This window comes from Brachypodium distachyon, chromosome 4, assembly GCF_000005505.3.
Source record: "Brachypodium distachyon strain Bd21 chromosome 4, Brachypodium_distachyon_v3.0, whole genome shotgun sequence".
Lineage (NCBI taxonomy): Eukaryota > Viridiplantae > Streptophyta > Magnoliopsida > Poales > Poaceae > Brachypodium > Brachypodium distachyon.
The window spans coordinates 43,725,686-43,747,849 of record NC_016134.3 but is presented as its reverse complement, the minus strand read 5'-3'; the positions used below and the strand labels follow the sequence as shown (position 1 = coordinate 43,747,849).

General features: G+C 41.8%; 2 protein-coding genes across 4 annotated transcripts; both read right to left on the bottom strand.

The window, feature by feature from the left end:
• Positions 1–2,384: 2,384 nt before the first annotated feature.
• LOC100833617 (zinc finger CCCH domain-containing protein 65) lies at positions 2,385–8,519 on the bottom strand. Of its 3 annotated transcripts, none has more exons than XM_010240258.3 (11): positions 8,061–8,519; positions 7,747–7,809; positions 6,058–6,120; positions 5,598–5,660; positions 5,357–5,401; positions 5,181–5,240; positions 4,944–5,003; positions 4,559–4,684; positions 3,670–3,996; positions 3,086–3,376; positions 2,385–2,824 (listed from the first exon to the last, which is right to left on the bottom strand). In XM_010240258.3, exons 1-11 carry the CDS (start codon positions 8,439–8,441, stop codon positions 2,669–2,671), a joined length of 1,635 nt encoding a protein of 544 aa, XP_010238560.1. In that variant the 5' UTR covers positions 8,442–8,519; the 3' UTR covers positions 2,385–2,668. The 3 variants fall into 3 exon arrangements, with proteins under 3 accessions (XP_010238560.1, XP_014758740.1, XP_014758741.1); XM_014903254.2 differs by having other exon boundaries at positions 5,357–5,386; positions 8,061–8,518; XM_014903255.2 differs by having other exon boundaries at positions 5,357–5,383; positions 8,061–8,518.
• Positions 8,520–11,464: 2,945 nt separating this feature from the next.
• LOC100839458 (lysine-specific demethylase JMJ705) lies at positions 11,465–21,069 on the bottom strand. The gene is made up of 7 exons (XM_010240256.3): positions 20,039–21,069; positions 17,776–17,854; positions 17,609–17,676; positions 16,754–16,904; positions 15,747–16,435; positions 14,538–15,185; positions 11,465–13,841 (listed from the first exon to the last, which is right to left on the bottom strand). The coding sequence occupies exons 1-7, from the start codon at positions 20,868–20,870 to the stop codon at positions 11,824–11,826; spliced, it is 4,485 nt and encodes a 1,494-aa protein (XP_010238558.1). The 5' UTR covers positions 20,871–21,069; the 3' UTR covers positions 11,465–11,823.
• Between the last annotated feature and the right edge of the window lie 1,095 nt (positions 21,070–22,164).

Genomic DNA, 22,164 nt, shown 5'->3' with positions numbered 1-22,164 from the left:
ACCAAAATAAATAACTTATGAATTAGGTTCTTTCTTTTATATACTCTGCTCCGTATCTATCTACTGCCGTCATGTCGAATGGACACCACTGCTGGTCTAACTACGTTGACTTTCGTGTACAGAGAATTAAAGACTCCGTACCCGGCGGCCCCCTTATCAGGTGGTGTCATGCTATGCTAGCTGGGCCGGACTCCCTTGATACACGCGCCATTAGATCAGGAAATATAAATACGTACACGCGAGTCCAACATGACGCACATGCTAGCAAAATGTAGGTAGCTCCTGCTGAAAAGCAAGTGAGCGCAGCAAAGAGAGATGCTCAAAGTATCTGGACAACATCCCGGCGACAAGCAAGCCAAGATATACCAACGGAGCAGGGTGGTCATACAGCATCCCGGCGACTAGCTAGCTGCTGCATGGTTGCACTATCTCGACCCATGACACGTCTCCGGCCTATGACCAAACTTGCATGCATCACCGGCATCCAGCATTATTTGTTTCGTATCAGCTTGCTCGAGCTTTCAACATGCGCCCATACGTGCATGTTCATCCAATTTCCAATCGTCTCTTGGACTCCTCCTTTGTCTAGCAGCTGGTTAGTTTGATGCAATGGTCTAGTCACCGTGTCGTCATATATAAAGTATTCCTGATCTATCGGATATATCGGATATATAATATGTTTTGATTATCAAAGCTCATGCATTAATCAGCATTGTTATCGGAGTAACATAATTGAAACAAGTGGCTTATGTGACATCATGTTATTGCATCTGCAGAACACATTTGGTATGATTGTAATTGTAAACAAAGTATTCACTTCCTCCGTTCAACAAAGAATGTTTTAACATTGACTAAATTTAAATGCATCTATACACTAAGTCATGTTTAGATCCATCCAAATTTTGACAAACTTGAGACATCTTTTGTTGGACCGAGAGAGTAGAAGAAAGTTAAATCACTACGGAAAAACCTCTCTTTGCCAGAGGCCACGGCCTTTGCCGGCAGCATTTCCTTGGGCCTCCGGCAAAGCGGCAAAATAAAAACGTCCCCGCAAAGAAAAACCTCCGACAAAGAATAAAAACGGCCTCCGGCATTGAGGTGACCATGTGGACTTGCCGCTGCGGTAATGGCGAGAAAACGGCACCGGCCTTTGTCAGCAGCCGGGCCTACGGCAAAGATTTTTTTTTCCGTATTTTTTCTTTTCTATCCCATTTCTCCTTGTTTCAAATTATGATGTAAACCACCGCTTTTTGATTTGAAATTTTTAGTGTAGTTCCATTTGGCATTGATGATGAGTAATGTGAATTAAAATCATAAATATTTATGTAAAAATAATTATTTATCATTTTTTATAGCCGTTTAATAGGGAAAAAATGAAATAATACTCAAACTTTGTAAAAAATTAACCATTTTTGGCATGGTGCCATTTTTTTTGATATATAACATCGGGATAAAAGTTACAAGTCAATTAAAAAATTAAGATTGTACATGCTTCACAAATTACAACATTTTCGTATAAATTCCCAAACTTAGAGTCCAAACGTCCAATTTGAGGAGAAACACCTCTTGGTGTGGTGGTGGGGTTGTGGGTGCATGACTCGACCCATCAGGGTTTAAATACTGGTGCTCACAATTATACTGTATGACAGTCTTTTTATAAAAAAACAATCCAATTTGAGTCATGGACCAAGTTTTGTAATACGATTTTTCCTTTTTGAGTTGATTCTTTTACGCTGGCTTAATTTACTATTGATGATGAGTAATATGAATTAAAACCACTAACTTTATGTAAAAATAATTATTTACCATTTTTAGAGCCATTTTATAGAAAATATTCAACAAGTACTAAATTTTTGTCAAAAATTAGCAATTTGTGGCATGGAGTCATATTATGTGATACAAATTAAAAATCAATACACAAAACGAAAAGCCTATTTTCTTAACAAATTGCACGATCTTGAAAGTAAACCTCCAAATTTTAATCTCAAACCAAATTTCCTAAAGATTGTCCATGTTTTGAGTTGAAACTTTTACCATGGTTTCATTTGACATTAATTATGAGTATGTGAATTAAAATCACCACATTCTATGTAAAAAAAAAATTATTTATCATTTACTAGAGGGCATGGGACGAATTGAAACTTGAGATTTTGCGGATCTGAAACTTAATTCTTATGTGGTTAAAAGCTTCAGATCACTATTGAAAGCTTATAATCCAAAGCTTTACTTTATTATAGCTGAAGCCTGAAGGTAGATATGCTGACAAAAAGCTAGGCTTTCCACCCCCTAGCAATTCGTTAGTTTGTGTCGAAGCTTGTCTCTCCTAACAATAGAGATGCAAACGTGGGTGTGGATCGGAAAGAAAAGAATAATAGATGCAAATGTTGGTTTCAGTACGACGGAAAACAATTGTATATGAACCGTAAGTGCTGTACAACGTAAAGGGGGAACTGTGATGAGCTAAGAAGGTCTTCTGTCCGGTTACAAGAATCCCAGCGGCAATGAGCCCAGCTTCATGCAACTTCGTTGCGACTTGCGAGCTAGATCTCTTGCCGAAAACATGTAAACCCACCTGCAGCTTTCAGCTAAGGCTATTTTACAAGTGAAGTTATTCATTCCGAGCATCAGGGCAGTCAGCCGAAAAAATTCGCCCATGCCTGCCTGCTTGCTAGACCGTGTAGTTTCCTGGAGTGAGGTATTGGCCAGCCAGAGGTGGCCCTGCCGCCGGTACAGGATGGCCAAAATTGAAGGGGTGGTTGTACAAGCACGCTGGCCCATACTTGCAGACTCCATAACGTCCGTAGTACGTGCACACAGGCTGATCCTGTAATAAGCAATATCAAGAAAGAAAGCTTAGCATCCCATATCTCCAAAGGATAGATCAGGAATAATAACATTCTCTCTTTTTTGAGAAAAGGAATAAGATTCTCAGAAATAACAGGAATAACAGGCTCCACTAAGTATCAAAATTTATCTCTTCTTTCCTTCTAAAAACTACATGCAACCACCAAGATTTGAGATCTATTTCTAAACATCACAACAAATATTGCCTTGATGGGGAAAAAACTTGTACGGAAGAACTTACAGGTTTCAGTGGCAAACCGAGAGGGCTAAGAGTTCCTGCTTGTGGTGGTGGTGGAGGAGGACGCGGCATAAGTGACCTTGGATGGTGATACTTGCACTTCACACCAAATTTGCAATACCCACTTTTAACAAAATGTTGACATTCGGGTTGGCCTGGTCTCTCTGGATATTCATCAGAAGGCAGTTGCTGATGCCCAGGTACATCTGCTCCCCTGTAGATCTGGTGATTAACAGGAGGTCCTGGAAAATGATGAAAGGGGGTCCCTGGAGGATAATATGGGCTTAATGGAACCTGAAAAGAACAAACACATAAAATAGATATCTAAGGTATCAATATTTAACATATTTTGAAAACTATTAAGTGCGTCGTGACTGGGTTGGAGGATTAAACATTAAGAAAGACATGTATACTTTTCAGCCATCTCAACCAAAATATCAATGCATAAGTCGCAAAGTCTGCTAAATGTTCAGTTTCCTGAATTCAACGAAAATCAATGGACAACAATCACTAGTATCACCCATGGAAATTGCATAATAACTATTTGAGTGGAAGAAACATTTTCAAATGCATAGAAACACATTTACCTGATGATACCCACTCCACTCCGGAGTTGGATACATTCCTTGAGGTGGAATCATTCCCTGAGGTGGAATCATTCCCGCACTGTATGATGGTGCTGGAGCTAGAAAAGGAGCATGGTGCTCATTCAATGTCCTCTGGTCAGCAGGCCATATTGAAACATTCGGCTGAGATGGTCCTTGAACATTTTGCTGTGGAATATCCCCACCATTCTCATGCTCCAACACTGGTTCTCTTGAAGCCACATTAGTAGGATCTGGATGGTGAAACCTGCAATTAGTGGCATATCTGCAGCTCCCAGTGCGCATATAGTACTGACACTCCTTTCCTCCCTGTAAGATTAAGAACATCAAATTCTCATGAAAAACAATCCGATTTAAGAAACAACAATATAAACATCATTTGAGCATATTCACTGCTCGTCAATAGTAAGGTGCAATCATGCAAACACTTTGGTTTTGGACCAGATCAATACTAAAAACTCTAGGATAAAAAAATTGGTGTACAGTCTATGTTTTGTTGTATTATCCTTCAAAATTCCAACCCCAAAAGCAAAGTAAACATCAATTTCCGTCTGTTTCAACTTGAACATCAACATTGATGGGAATAGTATACTAATTGTACTCCCTCCGACCCATATTACTTGTCTTAAATTTGTCCAAATATGGATGTATCTATGTTCAAAAAGTGTCTAGATACATGTAATATTTCAACAAGTAATTCCGGCCGGAGGGAGTACTAATTCATCGATGGGTGTACATAACAACATTCATATGGTTGAACTTGAATAACGCCCCACATCATTAGCATCTCTAGAGCATGAAAAAAATAACAACATAATGCAAGTCCAGTGGAACCGAGGATATAAGTTGAAGAAGCCAATGGAAGACTTACTGGACGAATTGGAAGACCTAGAAAATTCAGCTCAACCTCTTCAACCTCTGCTTTCCTTTCTTTCCCTCCAGGGTGGAGGTATTTGCAAGACTTTCCAAATTTGCACCCTCCAAACGTTTTATAATACTGCAATATAATTTGAGTTAAAAAAGACTTATCAGGAGAACTCAGATCATAAGTATGTATATTGTAAATGTCTTTGGGTAGCCTAACCACCTAAACAAGAAATGGGTTAGTGGAATTACAGAACACCTAGTTAGTGGAATTACAGAACACCTAAACCAGACGTGGGTTAGTGGAATTACAGAACCCACACACCTACCGACAAATCACATAGATTAACACAGTTGGTAGTTTACCAATAGGTAAAAGATAGGAACCTAACCTTGCATTCCTCCTGAGCACTACCTTCTGAAACAGTGTCCCTTCTTTTCTCTTTAGCAACCTTCAGAATCTCAACAGGTTAGAAATACAGAATAATCAGAGAACAATAAACCGAAGGCTTGAAGAAAGGACAGACCATCAGGTTATCAACCACAATATATTTTTATGAGCTCATAAATGTGTGGACTATCAAGACATTAGTGAAGGTCTTCAATTCATAATGTATAGACTTGCAAACCTTTTGATCATCTGTCTCATCAAACTTCTTCGGATAGGTTCCTTTTTCAGTCGCATCAATCTGGCAACAAATGGGATGGAAATTTTGAAGTTCAAAATTTAATCACATGTGTGAAGCAAACCCAAGCATTGGTGCACATGATCATATCCGGCACCGGCATAACTGCAACAGCTAACCTTAAGTTCCTTTGGCTCCATTTGTCCCTTCTTCACATCAATGACATGCAATAAACAAAAATACAGAGGTAAGAAATATAAAAGACAGGAATACTACCAAATACTTATGATTATTGATGCTAGCTTTCTATATATAAAATTGTTGATCCATTTGTCAAAACCTACCAAATACCTATCCAACATGGAGAAAAAATATCTTAACCATTGCATAGAATGCTGAAAGGCAATACTGATTGCTAACCTCATATGACGTCTTCATAAGATCTCCTGAGTTAGATGATTTACTCCCCTTGTTAACAAAGCCCTACAGAAGATTATTTGGTAGCATTTGACAATTGTTTAAGCAAAAAATCTCTTTAACGGTAAAAGTAATAACTAGTACTAAATTTCATGCTCAAGCTGTTTGATTCATTGTCAAAATTGACACACCTAGGTATGGCATGCCATTCTTTTGATAGCAACATATTATGGAAGCACATCTCTTTCCAGTTGCTTCAAACTAATCAAACCCATTATATGTTTTTATGGATGACAACATATCTGGACAGAAAAATATAACAACATAGGACAATGGTAGTGTGGACATAGTTCTTAATAGCTTTTGTTATGGTTTCAAACAGGCTTCAATCCCTTTGAAAAACAGACAAATAGTTATGTTATCTCTTTACATTCACTTCGAGAAACAAGTAAAGAAGACTCACCAAGGAATCCACTTCAGCTGCAATATCTGGAACAAGATCTTCTTCATATTCTTCTTTAGGAGTCTGACACAAAAGTTTGAAAATTAGAAAACAACTGATTAGAGTATCCAAAGAATTTTCACGCACTAGTTTAGAATTACAAAGTAAAGAATCATCCATATCGCCTGTACAAAAGTCATACATATAGAAGTTGACAGTTGAACACATTAATATGCTCCAGCATTAGTTTTTTGCGGGGCAGAGCTATGAAACTTAAACTAGGGGTGGCTATCAAACAAAGAACCCACGTGTAAGGTATTGCCAGGGCCATACAATACCAAGTTTAATTCCACGTGATATGTAGGTGCTTTTCAAACATATTTTTTACCATGCGGGGAACCATGGCACCAGTTCATGTTTGCTGAACTGTGTTACGCTGGACTTGTTTTATGATGTGTTGTTGAAAAGTAGTCATGAAAATAGGAAAAAGTTGGTTAGACAAAAGATAAAATAGGCAAAAGCTTGTCAGGCAAATGGGATTATCAAAATCCACCACAACGCCAAACTACAGTAGATGATATTTCATAGGACTGTCATACGGAGTAATAGATTATAAAGTGGGACGTGAGGGACAAAGCTAGCTTGAAATTTCAGAAACAATAATTAAAGTGTGGAAAACCTGAAGGCTGAAGCTTCTTCAGTAAGAATAATAAGCTAGTATGAGCTACTCATTCGACAAGAAACTTTGTGAAGTCATTTAGTCTTGGGTGCTTACCAATCATTAACTTATTCATTCCAGATATTATCCCAGAAGGAAAAAAAAATCCAATACCATACTTTCCCCAAGAAAATATATAAGTACAGAGCTGCACTGCAGGTTCTTGTAAGTTGTAAGTCTCACTAAACCAAAAAGGTAATGGCAATTGACGAAGTCAGTATAACTTGCTTGAATATATGAAAATTTTACATGATGGCTGTTAATCAAATAGCTCAAGCCTCAATATGCCTGGCAAGTATATTTGCCAGCCAAAAAAGATAAAGAACCTCACCTTAACCTTATCAAAGCATATGAAACCAGAACACAATGACTAATATAATTTTGGAAACCAATCAGGACCTAGGTGCAATTTGTTGTAAAGACAACTTATGTCCGATTTAGGTGCTTACAAATATCACAAAGTAATGCACACTGATCAGGTGAGTAAATTACTTTCACATCATATCCACAAGCTCAATAATGAACGTTCTTTTTTTTTACTCGAGCTCAATAATGAACGTTTATCCAATAGGCAGGTGACTAAACCACATCTAGCGATATGATACTGGCATGTTATAACCCAGAAGCAGTGTATGGACATGTGGTTGCTAATAAGTAATAACTACAATTTCGCATCTTACCGGAACCTAACAACTAAAAAAACACATGCTCACAAATCATTCAGTATGTCACTAAACTAATGCAAAGAGCATAAATCACGGCAAGTATCTCTCTGGCTGAGCTGCATTTACCCACATCACTCACAATATCGATGCCAACAAAAATTAGTGGACTTGCAATACAATCCAGTAGAAAAGACAAGTCTCCGTTGCTCCAGCCAACCTGTCTCAACAGTCCCACAACAGCCAACCTCTTCCACAATCTCAACAAGGTGCCAAACTTAGACAGGCATGCACATGCAGAAGCAAAGCGTAAAAAGGACGACGAATCACCTGATCATCATCCGGCGGCGAAGAAGCTTTGTTACTGCTGCCGCTGCTCCCACTCCCTTTCGCCTGCAAACACACACACACAGACATGCATGTCATCAGGCCACAAAACAAACTAGAGAGAAATTACAAAAAGGCCGCGTCCCTTTCACCCATCCGCAAAACACCAAACCCAAGCTCGCCATCACAGATCGAAAACCCACACTGGAATAAATGGAATAAATCCCCCCCCCCCCAAAAAAAAAAAAAAAACAGAGTAGCGAGAATAATACTAACTAGAGAGAGCTTCACTAATAGTCCCCCCCCAAGTGACCCACCCTATTCTTCTTCCTCCGCGCGGGGTGGTTGAACTTGCACTTCATCCCGAAGCGGCAAGTCCCGAACCTGATGTAGTAAGTGCAATCGGGCTCCGCAGGACGGCGCGGGAAGCGAGGCCCCGAATCGGACACGGCCGCCTTCGTCGGCGCCGGCGCCGGCACTTTGTCCCCGGTGACCTCATCGCCGGCGGTAGCGATTTCGGGGACGGCGGCAGGGCCATCGTCGTCTTCCCACCCGGAAGCCGGCAGCTCGACGGTGACAGCGAGGTCGGCGAACTGGGCCTCGATCGCCGCGGCGGCATCCCCCGCGGGAGGGGAGGAGGGCGGGATCGAGGCGATCGGGTCTGATTCGGGCGCGGGGTTGGCGTCGGTGTCCGCCATTGGGCCTCCTCGGGGGGAGAGAGAGGGACACGGTGATGGATGATGGGGACTAGAGCAGGTGGGGAAGCAAAAGGAGTGGGGAAAACCAAACCCCTGGGGGGGAGAAAGAGAAAGAAAGAGAGTCCGTGTAGGAAAAAAAAAAGGGCGGGGGTGAAACGTAAAAAGAAACGGCTGCCTTTCTTTTACAGAAGCGTCATCTTTCACGATACCCCCACTCCATTCTGAATATCCTGCTACGGTACGAGGGAAACGGAAGGCGAAAGTGGGGAAAGGGTGGTTTCGGGAATTTGTGATAGGAGGGGGATGTGGGTGGAAAGAGGGAGGTGGTGGTGGAGAATCGGGACTGACTGCTGTGCGCATGTGACGCGCAGCGTGTCTCTCTCTCTGACTCGCGTGCGACTGTGTAGGGCTTGGGGTTGGCCGGGGCCCACGCGCTAGTCAGACGCGGTGCGGACTGCAGGGTTTACTCCGTTTCTCTCTCCACGAAGACCGGTGCCGGGGGTGGTTGGACCGTGGAAAATGGGAAAGCCGCCCAGGGGAATTCGATGCGAGGGCGGCTTCCTTCGGCTTTGGGTTTGGGTCTCGACTTCGGACCGGTCGGTCTCTCCGGTCGCGGTCGGAACTCCGAAGGTCGTTACAGAACCTCCATGAATGCAGGGACTCGATCGATGGGACGTGCGTCAGCAGAATGACAGAATTGTAAACGCTACAAGTGCGACTTAAAAAGTTGAATCAATTAGTCTAAACACATGACGTGACACGTGTTAAGTTAGTTCCCGTCCCATGTTATTTTCCAAAATAGTAAAAGAACTTGCATAAAACACATTTTTACTTCGCAGCCCTAGTTTCTCCGTATCATCTCATGTTTTCTAAATCCCCCCGCGTCTACGGCCTCAAAATCCCTAACCCTAAATTGCGGTTGCGGCGACGCGAGCTCTGGCGGGCCAGCTTAGAGCGATTTTCAATACCACGAAACCACCTCTATACTAGGACATCATCTAATTGAGACCGCAACCACAAAATCATCTAATCGAGCTACCATACTAGGATTTACCAATCACCTGAAAACCCATCAAAACCTACCCAAACCCCACCAAACACACCCTAAACCGAAGCATGGAGGAGCGAGAGAGGCTTACTTTACTGCGGTGAGTCGTCGTCCCATCTGCGAAGCCGCGGCTCGGGCGGCATCTCCATAAATCGCTAGCATCGACGTCGAAGATCGCCTCGGTCTAGTCGGGCCGGGCGATGACGGTCGAGGGAGACGAAGGGATCGGTTCTGCTTTGAGTAGACGAAGTGCCACGGGAGATCGGGCAAAAAGAATAGAACCCGATGATCTTTTCGTCAAAATTATATACGCCATGTGTGTGGAAGGACTAAAAAAGTTTAAATACATGCGGACACGGGGTTTTTTGAAAAAAAAAACCCGAGCCAGCGGGCCTCCCTTGCCACGTGTCATCATCTCACCTCGTACGACCATATATGGACCATATAGTGATCTGTAGTCTCGATTATTTGGACTAGTCCATCCCTTTTTTCAAGTGCATGGACTAAACTGATCGCGCATCTCAAGTAATTTGACTGCTGGTGTTATTACCTCTTTTATAAGTTTAGCGAAAACAGTTACTGAGTACTATAGTGCAAAAGTTTATGCAGATCTAGGTTTTCTATATATTTTGCACTTGGCGATGCGAATCGACGGAGGCGAACGTGTTTTAGAAGTTTAGCCAAAGACAATTCTAGTGCAGAATTTTAAGCAAATCTAGCTTTTCTACTGAACGCTAACCTCCGAAACGTTTGGTATGACCAGGTTAACGCCGTATAAAGCGATTTCGTGATTACAGTGTTTCAGATGGTCTAGGTGATGGGCTCAACGCGTTAGAGTTCAATGACATAAATAATGACAGTGTTGGTGTTGACATATCAAAAATATCGATTTCAGCCTCCAAGAAAGTCAACAACTCGACGCCATAGACCATGATATCTAGCCACTTGAACAACCATTGCTCACAAAAGATGTAGGATGCGTTTGGTTCAAGCCCCATGTAGGCTGCCACAATTCTTGCACTACCAAAACAATTTGCTGAAATTTTGGTCAAGTAAAAAATTGTTTGGTTTTGTAACCGTTGACTACCAAAATTTTGGCAAAATTGTTGGGTCTTTCATTTGGTTTGTAGCCATTTAACTTTGCAAAGTTTATGTGATCTTGTGGGTGGTTTCATCATAATTGCTCCTCCGCGCAAGAAAAAAAAACCCTAATTGCTTCAGAATGTTGCTTCTCTGCACTTCCAATTTTGCTTGCAGCGTTTGCAGGTTTGGTCACTATGATGAGGTTAGTGATGGAGTGTTTTGATTTCGTACTTTTGCTTGTGTGTCTCAGGACAGGAGTGGGATTGTATCGCAATGGTTTTCTGAAAAGGAAGAGAAGTGATTGCTTTGGTTGCTTCTGTCCATCGCCTCCTTCAGGTGCATCTTTCTCTGGCCACTATAGGATTTAATCGGCGCCATTCTTTCAGGAATTGGTGAAGTATCCGTCAACAGAGGCGTATGTGGTGTCTTCATCAATCTCTCAAGATCTGTCGGATCAGTTTCTCGAATGTAGGTAGGGGTGAGTACGTGCATTCATAAAAATGAGTGTACACGCGCGTTTGTGAGCGTCTGCTTTTGTACTGTGCTTTAAAAAAATGACTTTCGGCCAAAGTCAAACCATCTTTCAATTCTCAACTTTTTACCCAAAAATTGTGTAACCAAAAGTTTCAACTCCTGCAGGTTTCAACTTTTAGCCCAAACTTTGGCTACAAAGCTTTCTATTAGCTTTTAACACAAACAATCCGAATTTTCAACAACAAAAGTCTGTATCTACAAAAGCAAATGTATTTCCCTCAAAAATTAAAGGAAACGTAGGTACCAACTTGTAATACTACTTGCACCTATCTCACTAGCCAGCAGGAAGCTCAAACAATAATCACATGCTCCTTGGCTGGTCATTTTTTCAAAGATAGTATATTTTTGCAGAACGATATACGCACCGCGAAGCTTCTTACACATGCAGCAATTTTATAACAAAAGTGACAAACACGAAACCACAAACCAAGACAAGTATGCCAATTTAATCATGCTGACAGAAGGAACATCCCAAGTTTTCAGGTAACTAAACAACATACAATTGACTTGGAATAACTCCAGTCAACGACAGGCCAGTTGGACCTAAAGAAATGTAAAAATTGGCTTCGCATGCAGGGTCATTAAACAATGAAATGAATTAGACTCCTAATGCGGGTTAATCCGGCAATAAATGGAATCTGATGCAATTATTCAATCAGCATCCCCTTCAGGTGATCATCAGAGAAGGATCCTGTACTTGTGCACAGGGGTTAGAGGTTATGTACTCTCCTTATTTTTCTTATCAATGGAATGGCCAGTCTTCCTCTTGTGGCGGCTGAAATCTGACACAAATCGGAATGTCTGAGTGCAGCCAGGTTCCTTGCATTTATAAGGTCGCGCCCCTGTATGGACCCTCATGTGCTCTGTCTTCGCCCACGGCCACTTGAATGTCTTCTTGCAGTCCTCGAATGTACATTTCAGTGGCCTTTCATCCATGTGCACCTTGCGGTGCTGAAGCAAGTATTTATGGCAGAAGAACTTCTTCTTGCATCCTTTAACTGGACAAATATCACGCTTGTGCAACAACAAATCCTGCTGAGTGCTGAAGCTCATGTCACACCCTTCTATATCACAAGAAAATTTTGCTGCTTTATCACCTGCTTGACGTTTGCTGGTTTTTCTCTTAACGGTTTGCGTTTTGACCCTAGATTTTACTTTCACATCATCAGTCTGTTCTTCTGAAACTTTATGGCAGTTGTCTCGTGAAGCTTCATCTTCGTCTTTAGGCAAACAGTCCACGGGGTTATCTTCGTCAGGACCTTCCCGAGACTGTCTGTTTATGCTATCAACTTTTTGCTTCCTAGAACTTGATTTTGTGCTCACCACCTGCAATTTCTTGTCTCCATCCGGCGGGTCATCATTTGTCTTCCCCTTGCTGGATTTTCTCTTACAGCTTTGTGATTTACCTCCAGATTTCAGTTTCACAGCCTCAAGTCTTTGTTGTTGATTGTTATCCAAGTTTCCTGTCGTGGCATTATCTCCACTATCCATGGCATGCCAGCAATCCACATCATTATCTTCACCACGGAAGTTGCTGCTTCTTTTATCGTCCTTACCACTTTGCCGTTTGCCTCTAGGTTCCACTTTCACATCAGCAGTTTTTTCTTTTGGAAATTTATCCAAGTTGCCTAGGGTGGCTTCAACTCCACTCTCTACATCAAGCAAATTGTCCAGGGTGTTATCTTCATTGTAATCTTCTCTGAACTGTCTATTTATCTTGCCATTATTTGGCTTCCTAGAAATTGATTTCTTGTTCATCTTTTGCAATTTCTTGTCTCCATTCAGCGAATCATCACTTGCCTTGCCCTTGCTGGATTTTCTCTTACTACCTTGCAATTTACCTGGAGATTTTGCTTTCTCATCATCAAGTCCTTGTGGACTGTTATCCAAGTTCCCTATTGCAGCATTGTCTCCAGTATCTATGTTAAGCCAGCAGTCCAAGTCATTATCTTCATAACATACTTCATGAAGATTGCTGCTTCTTTTGTCACTCTTCTGCTTCTTAGAACTTAACTTCATGTCAACATTTTGCAATTTATGTTGTTGATATTGCTGAGTACTTGGTGCTTCCTCAAATTCATCTCCTTCATGTTTATTGTGAACATTGAAGTTTTCAGACTGATCACTGATGGTTTCAGTGTTTGTCCCCAGGCTACCGCCATGCAAAGCGGTTTCATCATTGGCAGAGCATCTCTTTTTTTTGGCTCCAGATTTTTCCATAGAGTCCCCTCTTTTTTTTCTGGATATCCTTTTTGATGGGCCACGGCTGATCATTATATTACCTAGAGTCGATGGTTCATCTTGTACTTTGTCATGGGACTTGGCAGCGAACATCGCTTTGCTACGAGCTAAAAATGGATGAGCTTGGTTTGACATCCAAGCTTTCCCACACCACCATCCAACCACTCTTTTCTTAGTTGCCCCTGATGTTTGTTCTCCGTAATCTGTCAAGGTGTCTGGGTTTTCTTGGCCAAATGCCTCGTAAATGATGGAATTGTATGGTATTTGCTTGCTGTAAAGTGGGGATTTGCTCTGTTTTGCACTGTAATATATATTGATACCCATTTTAACTGCCCAGTCACTGCTTGCAGGTTCAGCATCTTCATCCTGCAGAGCCAACTGAATTCTTCTGATGTCATCTTTCGTCGCTTCTTCAAAAGTTATATCTTTCCAATCATGCTTCAAACCAAGTTCTTCTGCTATGAGTTTTGCTGCTGACTCTGCTCTAGGGTATTCTGCAAATGCAATGTAGATTACCGATCAAGAAACATTTAATTTTATGTGGAATGCAGGATTGACATCCACTAAAAACAAATAATCTGATGATTCTAGCAACGATCTTCAATTCTCTTTGGCGTATCTTATATTCATTATTACAGTATATTTAAATATATTAAAAGTGATAACAGAACATAACACATGTGTCTAAGTGGTACACGAGGAGGAGTGCATACTCCCAGGAGTATGGAATCATACGCCTGTCCCATACTCCCGTAAGTTCAAACTCAACATATATTCTACCACTTAAAATGTACAAACTAAACTTCTTTATCTCTGTACACCCACATACTAATTTCAAGACACTGCAAAACAAATAGCATGAAAACTATATATGTTTATCATGCAAGTATTAAAAGGAATCCAAATAGCATACTTGTTCTACAGACTCAAAGGGGTATCATTGTATTTGACTAAATTCTACATTTGCAACCTCACCTCATTTCGTGCCTAAACTTGCATATACCACCACTTGATTGACAATCTAATTTTACCATAAGACAGCACTATAATCGTACAAATAAGTAAATATTCTAAGCGAGAACTTCTATTGTTCAAGTCCAGGATTTCAAGATAACATAGCGAAGCACAAAAACAGGAGATGCCATGGGAACTTTGCAGAAATTAGGGAAGTTAAAAACAAGTGTAAATACCTGGGTGACACAAAAGCATAACATTAGCACCACCAATGTCTTGAAGTTGTGTCCACGTCTCCAAAGCATGTTCTAGACAAAATACATGCATTCTGCAAGAATCTTTGTTGTACTTGAGCATGGTCAACACATCTGGTTCTATTGAGGATTTAGCTTTGCTTACACAAGTATCTGGAGAGGCTTTTACACCTGATACAGTAAGATCATCAACCAAATCAAGATACACAGAACACTGCTCATACGAAGTTCCTGGCTCTCCCAGCCTTGCAAAATGACCAATATCTGTGTCCTTACTAGACCAAGTTTGTGGCATACTGTTATGCTTTATGGGTTTCATCAAAGATGCTGCGTTCCTGGTTTCACAACCCTCTTCATACAAGTGCAAATTTGCCCTTTCAGGCTGAAGTGTATTAGGACAGCTATCAGATGTTCCCAAGAACTGAATATCTTTGCCTTGGTTTGCTGCCGCATGTTTCTCTCTATCGGTCGATTCATTATCAGATTTTTCCTCCTCAGAGTCTGATGATTCATACATAGAAGCTAGAAGCCCAAGAGCTGAGGTGCATCCATTGGTGTTCCTGTCGTACAGTTGTCTACAATTATCAGACACTTGGGCTAAATTTACACTACGTGCTCCAGAAGCTTGTCCTGTTTAAAAGAGATATGATGATTATAGTGTGTTTTCAAGGTATACAAAAAGAAAAGAAGCTTCATTATATTATTTTTTCTGTTTAGTTACTTTCAGGGCCTGAGTTGTGGGTGTAAGGAATTAGAAATCCATGGTCAGAAAAAGATGCATTGATGATATCTATCACTTGCTCAAAATAAACAACTTATAAGGAGCAACAGCGATATGCACTGTCCTTGAAGCTTTCACAGAATGATTTTGTATCATAAAATTCAATTCATTATTTGATCATTATTATGGTCACAAGAAACATTGAAGTAGATAAATATTAGTAGATCGATCATCTTAGGTAGTGCAAAAACGCATGGTACTATATGAATGTACTTCGAATTCAATGACATTTCTGCTTTTAGCTCCAATTTGACTAAAATCAGAAAGAGGATTAGGACTAGGATAATATGTACTGGATCATAAAACAATCCATAACTACAACACGAGAAGTGACACAATCAAGGACCAAACAATGATATGAGGTAAAAGTGATTATTGTGCATAGGAGATTTTAAGATAGTCTTGCTAACCTTGTGGAGGAACCATCTCATGATTTCCACTTATCCAGTTTGAGATAGAATCCGATTTGCTAAGTTCTCCAACTTTTGCACTCGATGAGATGCCCTCTCTTGACATGACAAACTGGACTGCCGCTTCTTTAGGTTGAATGATGGCTACACAAGCAAAGCTTAATATACCACACTGAACACACGGTAACCTTCCATGATCTAAGAGCCCACCTTCTCGATGTAATCTATGTTTATCAGTTACTCCATTCTGCATCTCTGATGCTGATAAACCCAAAGCAGCAGTATCAGGCTCACCATATTTTGTTTCATAAAGCTTTCTGTTACATGCATAGAAAGATGCTTCAGTAACTGATTGAGGCCCACTGACGTTATCTACCCCTATAATTTTGTCTAGTGCCACATCAACAGACATACTTTCCACTGCTTGCCGGCTAATACTACAGTGACCAGCTGCCAAACTTTGTTTAACAGTGACTTCTGGTACCATCATCTTAGAAAAGAATGGACGGGGAAATACAATCTCTGGAACAATTATACAAGAAGTCTTATCCAGAAGGGTACTGAGCAAATTGTTGTTTTCAATCACATTTCCAACAAATTTTTCTTTGACTATTATATCTGCTTCATCCTTCTTCTTCTTATCCCTTAACCGAGAGCTTCTTGGAATAGTATGGAAATCCTTAGGTTCCCTATAGAAGGCAAAAAAAAAAAGTTTTAGAATGTGTCCAGCTGCATTCATATCACAATTCTAGGAAATTACCAAACACAAAAGGAATTTATATACGCTATCCATTTCATAGAGGAGGCTATGTCATAATTAAAGAGACTAGTTTAATCAGATGAACCTACAATGCATGCATCATGCATAATTTGAATTCTAGCAATATATATATAACTATATTAGTGCAACTTAAATTAAATATATGAAGAGGACACATCTTGTCCAATATTCTTATATAACCTGCAAGTTCTATGAGCACAAAGAATGACAATTTATTGCAGCTCACCTTAGACGTAATGACAGAGCTAGCTCGTAAAGCAGCTGATAATGAGATACCATTGGACCACAATTAGTTGAAGCCCTCCGGATTGCAGCTTCTTTGGCCACCTGCAACCAGAGAGGCGTAGCAATGTTTGTTGCTTCGCCACAATTAAATCCTGTGCAAATGAAATAGTTAAATAGATTCGTTGTTTCAATAACAGGGGGCGGACATCCTTTACAATAAGTACTCGTAACTGTTCAGGAAACACACATCATATGCCAAACTTTAAAACACAGTAGTGATTTGGTAGTAAGGAAATGAATAAAATGGTATCCATGTCCGCAAATGAAATTGCAAACCACTCGGTCGATCCTGTAGCCCGGTTTCCAACAATTTGGAGCTGTATTATTTTAAAGAAATTATTTCTACCAGAAGTTAGGTGTTTTACAATTCTTCTACATGTGCAGACATCGTATCAGGTAATTTATTTTACACCAACAAAATCATTCAGGCAAGTGAAAGCCCACTGTTGATCCTCTAAAAGGGGGTATGTGTTGAAACATTTTATAGAAGTTGTAGAATAACAGATGCTAACAAAATTAGATTTTATAGAAGTTGAAACATTTTATAGAAGTTGACCATACATGTTGTAGTCATGAATAAATAAATAATCGTAAGATAAACAATTGAAAGTAGCTTCTCAAAATTGCAGAGATGCCATTCCATTTCTTAAGTAACTATAAACTGCAACCTCTCCTTTCCAACAAAAGTGGAAGCAGACCATTCTACACATACACGAGCAAATAGATAACTTCTGCAAGGATGATTGTACTTTCCAGCAAGTGCACTCTTTAAATATGGACATGATAGATGGCCTACCGTGGCTAAAACCAGAATGATAAGCTCCAGGGAATGTGATAACAAATTCTCCAGGGTTTTGAACCAATCTGCTTTGGAGAAGTATCTATCAATAAATATACCTGATACTCAAAATAATGGCCAAGAGTGAATATCACAAACAAGAATGTTAAACCACGTGCCAATACCTGCAGCAAGGAACTCCAGCAGAAAGAAGCACTGCGGGAGACAAAACAGTCGTCTTCTGATTTAAAGTTTGAAAGGCCACTGCATGTGACAGCATAAATAGCCCATTAGCAAGTTTTAATATACAGAGTCAAGATAATTGAAACATTCTTCCATGAATATTCAAGATTAAGAATAATTTAAGAAAGCTGGCTTCGGTTGGAAGAATTATCAAGAGTGAAGTGAGCCATAGGTCACTATACTTGTATGGGAGTGTTACCTACCTGGGTCTCTGAGCTTTATAAATTGTACATTCAGATCTCTAGACCAGTATAAATGTGCAAACTGAGGTTCAAACTGAAGTTAGTAATGATCACGTGGCACTTTGATGACATTTAAGACAGTGTTTAAACATGCCCTTGAAAACTAAGGTAAATCAAGAACTTAGACAAGACGTCCAATGACATGTGAATATTTCCTTTAAACCCAAAAATATTAATTCTAAAATGATAATCAAATGCGTTCACATGGTCAAATTGTGATTTAGATTTAACATGGTAGGTTTATCAGCATGCCACCTAGATCCATCCACCAGTTAGGGACAGAGAAATGGCGTGGATGGAACCTAGTTTATATATGTAAAATACTCCCTCCGATCCTAAATTCTTGTCTCAAATTTGCCCAAATATGGATGTATCTATTCCTAAAAGGCGTCTAGATACATGTAATATTTCGACAACAATTTAGGATCGGAGGGAGTAGGAAGTTAAGGACCTAAAATAGCCCAACCAAACAAACATTACAGATATATTGCCAATGGTTAGGAATACCTATTATGAAAATAAAATTCTCGTTCATCATGAAAAGTGCTTCCCTTCCCCCAGGCCTATGGCCTCACACAATGGACACGAACTTTTCTGACAGCTCAACCACACACATTGTGATGGAATGTGCAGGCATCTTTCGTAGGGATCGAACCCCCAAGAGCCTTGTCGAGTTGTCGCACATGGTCGATAACATCAAATCAAAGTTCATGTTCCTTACAGTTTACAGCAGTTGAGAACAAGGCCGTGATTAGACACATATGTGATAGCACGGGAGCTGGGCTAGACGGGGATACACCATAACCATTAACCGAGATAATAGATGCAAGCAATCGGTCTCGAACGATTACTTCCATGCCCCTATATTTGTAATCACTCCACTTGTAAGATATATTGTAACCAAGTCAACCATGGACGCCCATGTGATGACATGGAATTGCATGAACCAATTCATGCAACACATTCATCACTGCATGGACTGGTCCACCAACATTTGTGGTTCGCAAAATCGACAAGGTAGAAGGTGAAATAAATAATATCATTAGCTACTGTGTTGTTGAATTGTGTTTCTAACTATCCTTCTGTTCCTGCATAGGACCTCTGTTCACACAATCACAGGCTTGAACTACACAACAAGATAATAGTTTTAGGTACAACCTGTATTTCATTGCCCCAATCCTACATGTTCTACATCCCAAACTCCCAATTTATGATGCCTAACATACCTTAAAAATAAGCTTACACTCTGTTAAACCTCTTCATTGTCTCTCCATCTCTACCAACAAGCCACGAGTCTGTACAGCTGCGACTCTAGCCAGCCTACCAGGTCGAGGCTGTGCAGCCTCCAATCATCATCAAGATTGCGATGGTTCAATTTGGAATTGATACATCTGCTTGGTAAATTCGGTTTACACTTTACAGTATCTATATCTATACCAATATAAGCTATGAGTTTGACGAATCCAAACAATCTGAACCATATAGCCAACAGTTATCAAATGGCTCAAGTATTGAGTTGGACACTTGCTAAGTTGTTTTTGCTTGGCAAATTTTGTTTGGAGGTGAGCCAATAATCTGTTGTATCGACATGTACTGTACAATGTAAAAACACACATTGCAACAGATGGCTGTTTATTTAAACCAAAAGGATCTCATTAGTTGATGCATGTTGGCTGCAATTTTTTTCAAAGACATAAATCACATGTTAAAGGGCATTGAATTCTTAATTCACACGCTATTGTAGTGGCACATTTCTCATCTGGAGTAGCTGACACTAACGGCAACTTCAGTTTTCTCCCCCAATAGGGTGGAATTTGGCTACAGAACAGACAGTTTTGACTCTGCAAGTCAAAAGTAAGACCCATACGACTTTCCAAGCGAGTCAAGTAGAATTCATGCGCATCTAAGAAAGAAACGGAATCACAGGCACAGTAAAAGAAGGGTGGGAATAGAGGGCACTCACTGATGGCATTAAGGTCGTCGCCATAGCCGTACACGCGGACGGCGTCCTCAAAGGCGAGCATGGCGTCTCTGGGCACGCCGTACCAGGTCTTGGGCTTGCCAAAGTGGAGGTAGTTGAGGCTGTGCAGCTCATGGTCCTCCACGTGCCACGCGAACCAGCTGTAGAGCATCGCCACGTAGAGCATCGGCGACGTGACGCCCGCCACGTCCCGGCTCATCGCCCGCAGCAGCGAGCCTCGAGCTCGCGGAGCCACCCTCATGTTCCAATCCGTGTCCCCGACGTCCCTAGGCGCCGGTGCCGCGTCGCCGGTGCCCTCCGGCTCGGCGAAGCCGGACCCCGGCATGTCGTTGCCGTACTCGACGTTGAACGGCCTCGCGGCGCAAGCACCCCAGAAGAGCGCCTCGAGCTGGAGAGCCGTCGCGTGCTTGGGGGGCGTGGCGTGCCTCGGGAGCTCCATGTCGCGCGCCTTGGTGCGGAAGGCCTCCAGGGTGTAGCGCTCGCCGCTCTCCCAGACCCGGCGGTTGGCGCCGCGGCGGTTCTTCGTGGAGAGGCCCACCTGCTGGAGCCGCGTCGGGAAGGTGGGGGAAGCGTCGCCGGGGGCAGTGGCCGCCGCATTGGAGGCGAACGAGGCCTTGAGGCGCTGGACAGTGGCCTCCCGGGACGGCGCCGGGAGCGGGGGCACGATCTTGCAGATGCCGTAGCGAGAGGCGTCGCGCTCGATCTTGAGGATGTAGGCGATGGGGTCAACGAACTCGGCGAGGGTGGGGCGGTACTCCGGCGCCTCGGGCAGTGTGCGCAGCCACTCCGGCGGGTCCACCGGTGGCAGCGACATGGCGGCGGCGGCGGGGGCGTGGGGAAGGGTTTCTTCAGGCGAGGAATTGCATTTGGGAGGCGATTTGGGGAATCGGCTTTGCTGCTCCCTCGCTGCTAGCTGCTGCTGCTGCCGCTGCTTCTGCTCCTATGGGGAAGTGAGAGAGAGGGAGTACTGGGAGGAGAGAGAGGAAGACGAGGGGTGGGGATTTCCCTCTTTTTTTTCCGGCTGCAGAGGGGCTAGAAATGGAATTCTCGATCCTGTATTTGGAAATCTTTCTGGAAATTTTGGGAAATAGCTTAGAGCACCGACTGTGATTTGTTTGTCAGGAAACAAATCGACCTGAAATTAAGAATTTTGGTAAGATATGAACACCTGATTTTAATCTAGGACGGGCCACTCTGAATACCTGAGATCTAGATCTACGACGGGTCACGACTAACTTGCGGTGCCACGACAAGACGACGACGATGGTCTGGTGTAGCCAGGGCGGCGATTTTGGTTGTAGGTTGGGGTCAGCGGCGACACCGCAAAACGATGATGGCGCTTGAGTGACAAGATTGAAGAAGGAGAGTGCGGGTGGGACGGTGCCTCGGGATTTTAAAAGGACGGAGCACAAGGAGAAAGCACTAGGGTTATAGAAGACGGCAAATAGACAGTGACGGGTGGAATTTGGAGGTCGGTTGGAAGATGTGGTTTAAATAGAGGCGTAGTGGTTACAAATTCTATGTGTAACATTTCATTTACACATCTTGCCCCCATAAACAGTCATGGGATCAACGGTCGATCATCCTCGTATTGCTATAAAAACCAAAATATCCTTAGTCTTATTTGAAGCTTTTGTTTTCTAGTCAACACCGGAAAATGGGCTTGAATTAACCAAGGTTTACTTCATGTCTTCTCTATTTTTCCTTATTAGTTTCCAGCAAAACCAAGCTGAAGTAAGAACCGCCAAGGTTTACTTCATGTTTCCCAGGCCCTGAATCCTAAAGACGGAAGTGTCAAGTTGTTGTCTGCACTGCTGGTCTCCTGTTCGAGTCGAATCCTTGTGTAATTTTGGTTCTGATTATGTTTCGAATCTGGCTCCTCATCCAGGTTCATAGTGCTTCTGAGTTTTCCTTTCTATTGGAGTTTGCTTTGACTTGAACCACGATGCTTCTGAGTTTGTCATCTGTACCAACGGTTTCAGTTCGAGGGAAATGGAGAATTTTTCTTGCCTGCAAAGTGATGCTTTCAGTATTTCATTTATATTTGTTTTGGCAGTGTCGAGATGTCTATCTAAAGCCGAGGCTTCATGGCTTCGTGTTAAAATCTC